Source organism: Dermacentor andersoni, chromosome 4, assembly GCF_023375885.2.
Source record: "Dermacentor andersoni chromosome 4, qqDerAnde1_hic_scaffold, whole genome shotgun sequence".
Lineage (NCBI taxonomy): Eukaryota > Metazoa > Arthropoda > Arachnida > Ixodida > Ixodidae > Dermacentor > Dermacentor andersoni.
The window spans coordinates 44,079,171-44,088,786 of record NC_092817.1 but is presented as its reverse complement, the minus strand read 5'-3'; the positions used below and the strand labels follow the sequence as shown (position 1 = coordinate 44,088,786).

General features: G+C 45.3%; 1 protein-coding gene across 1 annotated transcript in view; it reads left to right on the top strand.

Moving 5' to 3' along the window:
- The first annotated feature begins 265 nt into the window (after positions 1-265).
- LOC126537028 (uncharacterized) overlaps positions 266-9,616 on the top strand; it is a 46,772-nt gene continuing 37,421 nt past the window's right edge. Inside the window, exon 1 of the mRNA XM_050184142.3 lies at positions 266-490. Within this exon, the coding sequence (XP_050040099.1) occupies positions 416-490 (75 nt within the window). The 5' untranslated portion in view covers positions 266-415. The remainder of the gene's footprint in view (positions 491-9,616) is intronic.

Sequence of the window (9,616 nt, the reverse complement as noted above, 5' to 3'; positions counted from 1 at the left end):
CAACATTGAAGTCACAAAGCATCAAGAACTAAACGAAAAGTGCTCAAAAGACACAAAAAATCTAAGTGTCAGTGACAAGATATGCAACATCGGTTTCATTCCTGGGGAAGCGCAAGAAAGAAAGGAGCGCGCAACAACTTGGCGGGGAAATGGGAGAGCGAGAAGGGAAGGCAAGCGAAGGGGAGGAGGAGCACGCGATCGCCGCGACGTCCGGTGTTTGAGCGCCGCGTCCGCGGCCGGCGCGCCCAATATGAGTTGGGCGTTCAGCATCGGTTCTGGTGAGTCGCTCGGCAGACGCCGAAGCGGTAGCATCGCGCTGCTCTCGGAGACCGTACCAGTCTTCACCGCCACCAATCGCCTTGCCCCCCTCTCCGGAGCGTCTTGAAGACAATAGGCCTGTCGTCCTTGTTCCGACATGGCTATCCTGCGATCGTGCTGTTGCTTCTTCTCCGTGCGCAAGGGAAGCTTCGTGTGCGGAGTCTACACTTTGGTGAGTCCAGAAAAAAAAAAGTCGTTCACACGTGCACGCGGCCCGGAGGCGCATCGTTGAGCGTCTGCGGTGCTAACCGTAACTAAGACAGGAGGGTCAAAAGGTACACGAGTGCTGAAACAAAGAAAGAAAAAGACAACCATTCCATTCTGTGAAGATGGAATGGCAGCAAAAGCTGACGACAGTCAAAACTCTCAAACGAAAAGCAAAGTGCTTTCGCTGGCATTCTATCTTCACAGAGTGGAATGGCTGTCATTTTTTGCGTTGCGCGTCTGGCGTCGTTGCTCGTTCGGAGGTGCCCGGGCTCGCGATTGCCGTTTTCGTTCACCATTGGGCGAGCGTTCTTCGTCGGTGGTCGGTTGCGCCGGCGCCGTTTACATTATCGTTGCTGTTCCCTCCACCGCTCCTCGTACGCATGTTGTTCTTCAGGTGTACGAACTATACGTGTCCAACCCATCGATAACGCAGCTGATTTCAGCACCGATACTTCTCTTTCTTATTTACTGCGATAACCTTGACGTCCCGTTCACGGCGAGCGTTCTAATCTGTTCCGCATTTTGACATCTAACCAACCCTATGGGTTGGTTAGAAATCGCTAAGCCCGTTTCTGTTGCCGGACGCCGAAAAAACTACGGCAGGTTAGTCACATAGAGGTTTCGCTGTAAAGAAGAAAGCCAACATGTGTTAGTTCTTACCCGTTGAAGTAGCTAAGTTACTATGAAGTTGCCCTGCTGATTTCAAAGTGATGGGTTCGATACAAGCCACGGTGGTCGCACTCCGACGGGGGCGGAATTAAAAAAAAGATATGCTCGAGTACGGTGCGTTGGGAGCCCGTTAAAAAATCCCACGTGGTCAATATTAATCCCGAGTCCCGCACTATGGTTTGCCTCATAACCAGGTCGCAGTTTTGGTATGTAAAACCCTATGATTTAATTATTGAAGGCATGGTTTCGCAGCACTGCTTATCGAAGGACCACATGCAAAGTCGCCTAGCATGCTGTTTCGAATATGCAAACTTGCGCTTACCTTTTGGTCAGATGGAACAAACGAAGTTCGGTGTCGTCTGCAGCTGAACGAGAGCATGCATTTGGCACGTATTTGTATTGTATTCAGTCGTTCTATACATTTAACATTGAGATATGGTGGGGCGAAGCGGTATTGCAGTAGTTTCAAGAAGTGTATTTATGTCAGATATTAGAAAAAAATTGGCTTTCACTCAGGTATTATAACCTGCACTACTGCGGGACGTCGTGCGTATAAAAAATCTCGCAGTTCTGCGATGTATTCTTTTCTGAACTATGAAGTGAAAGCTCAGTATAGGGTATACCTTTTTTATAATTGTAATATTGTAATATGGACTTTAGTGTGCGCGAAAGCCTGGATTATTTCCGAGAGAAAGCAATAAGGCAGGCCAGGCTAATTCTTATCATTCTAGTTGATGTGAGGGAAAGCAGTTAGGTGAGAAATTTCAGCTCCAAATAGCGAGAAAGTATTTGGAGTGTCCTGTATGCAAAGGGCTTTTTCTGTTCTGGTTACTGCTTAATTTTTCTACTTATCTATTTTCATTCATTCTCTCTCTATTTCTTGAGGGCAAAAGTTATTCACTTATGTTGCTAATCGGTAGCTCATGAAATGTAACGTTTGCCGGCACTCATGGGCATAACTTAACACTGTGACCGTAACTTAACGTAGCCGTACCTTAGCATAATACCAGCCAACATATTTTGGTGCATTGGCTCATATTGTCAAGCGTAACTCTCAAATCATCAGTGTCTTGTATAGGCAGAGTATAAATAAATTGACTTCTTCCACTTCGATTTAACACTTTGGATGAATACGTGGTTTAGGTGCAAGACAACGAACGCTAGGTTTCCAAGCTTCTCATTGTTAAAATTACTGCCGTATACTGGCACATTCTCACACTCAAAGAGAGTACAGTTCTTACAGTAAAAGACAGCGTTTATATCTAGATCTTAAAAAAATTCATGAATGTTCACTTCCTCTAAGTTCAAGATTACTCCATTCAGCGTTTCTTATTCACAGATAGATAGATAGATAGATAGATAGATAGATAGATAGATAGATAGATAGATAGATAGATAGATAGATAGATAGATAGATAGATAGATAGATAGATAGATAGATAGATAGATAGATAGATAGATAGATAGATAGATAGATAGATAGATAGATAGATAGCCGGGAGATGAATACGGTGACCTCGTGATGAACAGCCACTGCACCACCACGCCGGGTGTTATGTATTTCAATATATTGATTTTCTTTATTGGCAACTTGATTTACGCTGTGCGTTTCGCGAGTGCCCGCTTGGCCCGCTATGTAAAGTGTGCAGAATCGTCGTATATATCCTCAGGCGCCACGTCTAGTATTCACGATCGTTTCTCCGGGTTTTTTACAAAAAGCCGGGAATTCTTAAGGTTGGCTAAATCAAATGATGCCTCACTATCAACAGTATTTTATCAGACAGTTTAACTGACCTAGTCTTGCAGTGTGCGTACTTTTACGCTAGTATACTAGGTAAATTTAGACTCGAACGTAAAGGCAAAAAAAAAAAAGGAAGCTGATAATGCAGTAATAGCTGTTATAGACTGCTGACTCGCTATGCTGCGATCGGGATCGTCGTCCCTAATACAGCCATCAATGGCGTCAGTCGTATAACAAACGTTCAATGCATGCAAGTTGGCGCGAGCATGTATCTTTATTTGTACTTTTTACTAAAACCATACGGTCCTAAGGCACTACAGAGGGGTATGGTTACATTTGACTCAGTATAATACCATACAGTGTTAGCTAGGGCGAAACAAAACAAATGATGGTCGTTTTGAAGAATGAAAGTAGTTCCAGTCGAGCGAAGTTCTGACGCACAACATTCACTGCAAGATTTGGTTAGACCTTGCGCAACCCAGACTTTTCCAGTGTGGTCAATTCTAGCCGAAACGTATGAAACTGGAATGATGAGACATTCGCAGACAGAAGGAATGTGCTAGTAGATATTGTGAAATAGCCACAGGTGAAAATATTTTCGACGTGAAACAAGAGAAGAAAGCTGCAGTGAGGTTTTCATGGCGCGTATGCTTGCGTGGCGGCTACAGTATTGTATACGTATAATGAAGCAAACGGAATCATTTCCCCCAAATTCTAGAGTCCTGATATTGCTGTCGGTGGTGTGGCTCGCTAACGCTGCGGCATATATTGAGTTTGCTACGTATAGCCGTAGTTCAACGGTACGTGTGCGGATAGAAGTTACGGCACATAGTACAGAGGCGAAATCTTGTTCGCCTTTTACACCGGAACCACATTTCCAATTTGCCAAACATGAGGGAGTTCGCTGTCATTGATGCATTGCTGAAACATCAGGTGACTTTTACGATCGCTTTATCATACAGTTGTGGAATGGCCGACAGCCCGAGCTGCGACACCTGTAGGTGCAAAGAAACCATTGAGAACCTGTTTTGTAGCTGTCCTCGGTACTATCGACGTCTAACGCCTCTCTCTCCGGACAACTTTCAACCGGCTGAACTCGAGACCATTTTCTGAATCAAAGATACTCGTTCTGCGGCCACATGCGTCGCCGGCGCAGAAAGCTATTCGTGCACTCGTGTCGTTCTTAAAGTGCACCGGCCTGAGTGGCCGATTGCAGTCCTCATGCGCGTCCTACTGCGTGGACGCATGCTCTCTCTCTCTCTCTCTCTCACTTGCTTTCTGTGTAGGGCGGTAAATGTGACACTCGTACTGGTGACTTCCCTGCCATTCACCTACTTGCTTTCTCTCTCGCTTTCTCAAACAAGAATAGCAGCTGCGTTGGCCCGAAGCGGAAAGCATTCCCTCGCTTCCCTGACCGGTCTTTGTTTTACAGACAGAAGCTTTGACTCCCAAGCCCCCGCTTAACTTAGCGTCCTCCTTGGCTAGGGTTGTTTCGGGTAAACAGACCCCAAGCTCCCTATTTACTCTGCCTGGAAAGGAAACTCAACAAAGCTTTCTTTTGTGTTGAACTCCAGCCGTCTGTCTAAGGATGCTCGTCTACTCAAAACCAGGGCGCTATAGAAAACGGCGCGAGGCGGTTTCTCGGTGTCTATGCTCTATTGGTTTATTTCTCGAAATAGGGATGGCTTAAGATTGCGAGGAACGCGTAAATAGGGCATGGAGAACTTCTAGAGCTCACGGGCGCACTGAGCTCCACTGAACCGAGTTGCTACAAGAACAGCTTTGTTAATGTGCGAGTATGGAATCTGTGTGTAGGCATATATGTATGTGTCTGAGGCTAGAGGAAACCTTGGCAGGCGACAGCTGCGACGCCAACTTCGTGCCGCATAAATGCAAATAAATCAAAGTCACTGCCTGCATAAATCTGAATCAGTTATTAAGCTTGTAAAGAATTCAAGCATACGAAGGGTCTGGGTTGAAGCAGGGTACGCCTTGAAGAAAGGTGTCGCGACACGACAGATCCAAGTTTTCTAAGAGCCCGTAGCTTTGGTTTAGCGCTTTCGTCGCTGAAACAAAGCAACGCTCGACAGTTGTTTTGTAGACAACAAAGCATGGCTTGACAGTGGTTTTGCAAACAAACAAACAAACAAACAAACAAACAAACAAACAAACAAACGAAAGGACGGACGGACAGAGAGATAGACAGGCAGACATACATACAGACAGACAGACAGACAGACAGACAGACAGACAGACAGACAGACAGACAGACGGACGGACGGACGGACGGACGGACAGACAGACAGACAGACAGACAGACAGACAGACAGACAGACAGACAGACAGACAGACAGACAGACAGACAGACAGACAGACAGACAGACAGACAGACAGACAGACAGACGGACGGACGGACGGACGGACGGACGGACGGACAGACAGACAGACAGACAGACAGACAGACAGACAGACAGACAGACAGACAGACAGACAGACAGACAGACAGACAGACGGACGGACGGACGGACGGACGGACGGACAGACAGACAGACAGACAGACAGACAGACAGACAGACAGACAGACAGACAGACAGACAGACGGACGGACGGACGGACGGACAGACAGACAGACAGACAGACAGACAGACAGACAGACAGACAGACAGACAGACAGACAGACAGACAGACAGACAGACAGACAGACGGACGGACAGACGGACAGACGGACAGACGGACGGACGGACGGACGGACAGACAGACAGACAGACGGACGGACGGACGTACAGACGGACGTACAGACGGACGTACAGACGGACGTACAGACAGACAGACAGACAATGGAGAGAAAAAAATTATCGAATCATGGTGTTTAACGTCCCAAGGTAATTCGCGGGCTACGAGAGATGCAGTAGTGGGAACCGTATTATATTTAACCAATTGCAGTTTCTTAACATAACCTAAATGTACTATACAAGCTGTGTTATAGGACGCCCGCATTGGAGTAGAAAAGCAATGTTGCTGTTTTCTTTTAATTTCTGCTAGATTTTCCATTTGATCATACTCAGAATAGACAGATGATGCGTGTTTTATTTTTTCAGTTTTTAATTGGATATTTAATTGCAATATTTAATTGCAATTCTAATTGGCACGAGCAAATAACTCATTCTTGGGAAAGTGAACAAGAAACTCCACACGATGTCCCAGATATACTCCTGTATACCACAGCGTATATCACAGCCTATACTGAAATAACCAATTCAGTACACGTAGACACTTCTTCCTTTACAGGTATCTATCTCTTTAGTCCGTCAGCTTCATTATATTTTGTAGGAGAGAGAGAGAGAGAGAGAGAGGAGGGGGGCGGGAAGGTTATAGCCAGGTTGCATTGGGCTTGCTACCTTGCACTGGGGTAGGGAGGAGCGGGCAGACAAGGAAAAAAAGGAAAGGGAAATGAAAGGAAGAACAAGTGATGCGCGCACACACGCGCACACATCGCCAGCATTTACCGTGAAATCACAGATAGTCGTAGATCAGTGGAGCAACGGTCTTGGGAACCTGGCCCCACTAACTCGTGAGCCCAGAAATGCGTGCGAGCTTTTCTACAGTACCCGAAGGCGACGGACTTGAGCGCCCGGCTTCGAACAGGCTACGGCTTGTATAGTGCGTGTGATCGATATGACGCCATTTCTTATCTCTCTCTCATTCCTCTTCCCCTCCTCACGTGTAAGGTAGCAAACTAGAGAAAGCCTAATTAACCTTGCTAACTTTCATTAATCCCCTCACCATGCATCTCACATTCGTACTCTCTCTCTCCCTCTATTCGAATAACAACGATGACCAAAAACCTCGCCATTTGTGCTGGGTGCCACTTGTTTTCATGGCTACAGTGCGAGCGTGGTTGTATTTGCCTCGCCCAAAATTTTTCAGTGTTCATCAAACGGCGTGCATTAGCAGCTCCGCCTGAATAACTTTCGTGCTTAATAACATTATCTTTAGAAAAAAAAAACCTCCCTAGTTTCTCAAGCTCAACAGCCGCCATTATTGGCTTTGTCCGCCATCTGCCCATTTCCCAACAGCACGCTTCGGGCGCTCAGCTAAATAACCGCTTTCTTCAAAGCTGCTTAAAAATGTATGAATGTGCGGGCGACGCCCTCAGGTTTTGCAAGTTTACTAAATGTAACTGCGAGCCGATTCGAGTGGAATTCTCCAAATGTGAATAATATGAGCTGCCCGGTGGGAATGGACATGTACTACTTCGCTGGCTTGCAAATGTCACGAAATCACGCGATTGTTAATGCGGTTGCAGCGGGATATGTTGCGAGTACTCTCGTGCATTGCGTTGGGAAACTAGTGGGCTGCTGCCAAGGAAAACGGCTTTCACCAGTGCCATTGCGAACATCTTCCATTCTGTATGGTGGGAGAAATTTTCACACAAGATTTGAAGAAGTAATGATAATAATAATGAAGTGTGAGCATGTGCACGCTTCATATCATCACAGTAGCTTATGTTGTATTACTTCTAACATATCACTAAGCGTAGTACCTAAGAAACTGATAAAGAAAGTGTAAGGCGTGAAAGAAACGTCACAAAAAAAAAAAAGACGGCTCATTATAAACGGGTAAATCGTAGTCCTGCAGTAGCAAATAAATGAACTGTGCCCAGAACAAATGTTTCTCCCGCCATGAAGTGAAGTAAAATTACAAGACGGGTGGCGACACATCCCAGCCTAGATTCTTAAGCCAAGCTACCGACACGTCGCATTTTAACGGTGCGAAACCCCATGTGAATATCCCCGACGCGCATAGTTGACACCATAAAAGATCTAACAATATAAAGGCAAGAAATATTTAAAGAAATGAAAGCAAGAGAAACATTACAAAGTATATTAAAGTTTGGCGTAGTAGTTCTGCGGAAACCCGCAAGGTGGAGAGAAGTAATTAATAAAGGGAAAATCAGACATCCACGAGTGAGTTCGTAGCAAATGCTGCAAAAGAAACCCATACGGGTTCCTTGAAAGAAAAGCCTCGCAGTTGAAGAAAAGTTCGTCCTAGTCCGGGACCACCGCCTTTCCGGGGCAGCCGTTCTACCATCTGCGCTAACCAGGCGGCTGGCAGATGGCAGGGCGAAGTCGAATTTGTCAACAACTCGAAGCAAAGGCAACAGTTTGGCGTAATAGTTCTGCGGAAACCCGCTAGGTGGAGAGAAGTAATTAATGAAGGGAAAATCAGACATCCACCCGTTCGTAGCAAATGTTAAAATGCTCCTTTGTAGCACTTGCTACGAACGGGTGGATGTCTGATTTTCCCTTTATTAAGTACATTAAAGTTGAACCTGGCGACTTTCTTAGTGTTTCCTGCAGATTAATTGCTCACAGTAGTAGCAAATGGTCGTTTATTTCCAAAGAAATTTGATGTAAAATATCTTGCCAGCCGCACTCCAATTGTCTAACATTGGCACTTACGTGTTGTTTCGTGGCCGCGTTCTTTTTTCCATATTTACTGTTTATTCGGGTTCTAAAAAAGTACTTTAGTGCTGGAATGCTCCCACATGGCCACATGTTACCATCCTTTATTCATACAACAATTTATCGTTACTGGAGAAAATTTTACTGGAGTTACTGGAGAAACTTCATTAAATATCAATCAATCAATCAATCAATCAATCAATCAATCAATCAATCAATCAATCAATCAATCAATCAATCAATCAATCAATCAATCAATCAATCAATCAATCAATCAATCAATCTGAGAGAATAAGAAAGAGGGGACAAAACGATAGCGGGGAAGGACGGGGAGAAGAGAGGCAACAGAAGTCACAAACAAGGTCAATTTACGAGACGTACTATCGCGCTCAGCTTGTGTTACCAAAGCACGACCGCTTTGCCACGCGCTTTCTCATTGCAGCTCGTACTAAAGCGCGATAGTACGCTTTGCGTGCCTATCGCGCGATGTACAGGATGCACATGATGTACATTTTGTATATACGACATAGTCGCAAGGCATACATTGTACTAACATTGTTCGCCATATTTCACGCGCTTTGCAAGAGGACTCTATACGCCGCCATTGATCCGAGAGCCAGCCGACACGTGAATCTATCAGGGATGCAGATCTGACTGCAATGTAAGAAGACTGGCGGCAGCCTCGCCATTTTCGCTCTATAGAATAGTTGCGGACTGATCTTCAAATTTAAATACTGCGGTAAGCGCTTATATGAGTTTTCTCATTTGTTGTTCATAGGATAGACAATGAGAGCCTGAGAAATTAGAAAGTTACGTTGCTAGTCAGGCTTTACCCATCGCTTGTCCTGAATGTTACTTGAGTCTTAAATTTTAAACCGTGCTCTTTCCTCCCTCCCCCCCATCCCCTTCCCTATCTTTTCTAAAAGAGAGGGAGAGAGGAATAAAGAGAGAACAACAAATGCAGCCACGTTGATTCGATCTGTATTCGATCGATTTAATAAACGTTTGGGCTTTTCATTCTTTCCCGGATTGTAGAAGATGAACAGGCGAAAAGTGTAATAGCCTTGCTTTATTCCAGCCCCTCCTTTGCGCCTTGACACTGACCATGTCGAGGGTGTATTTTAGTTTCGTAGGCTGCAAGGAGCGCAATAACAAAACTAGTGCGGCTTCTTCAGTATGCGTAGAAGAAGGTCAGATGTAGAAGGTCAGACAGCCA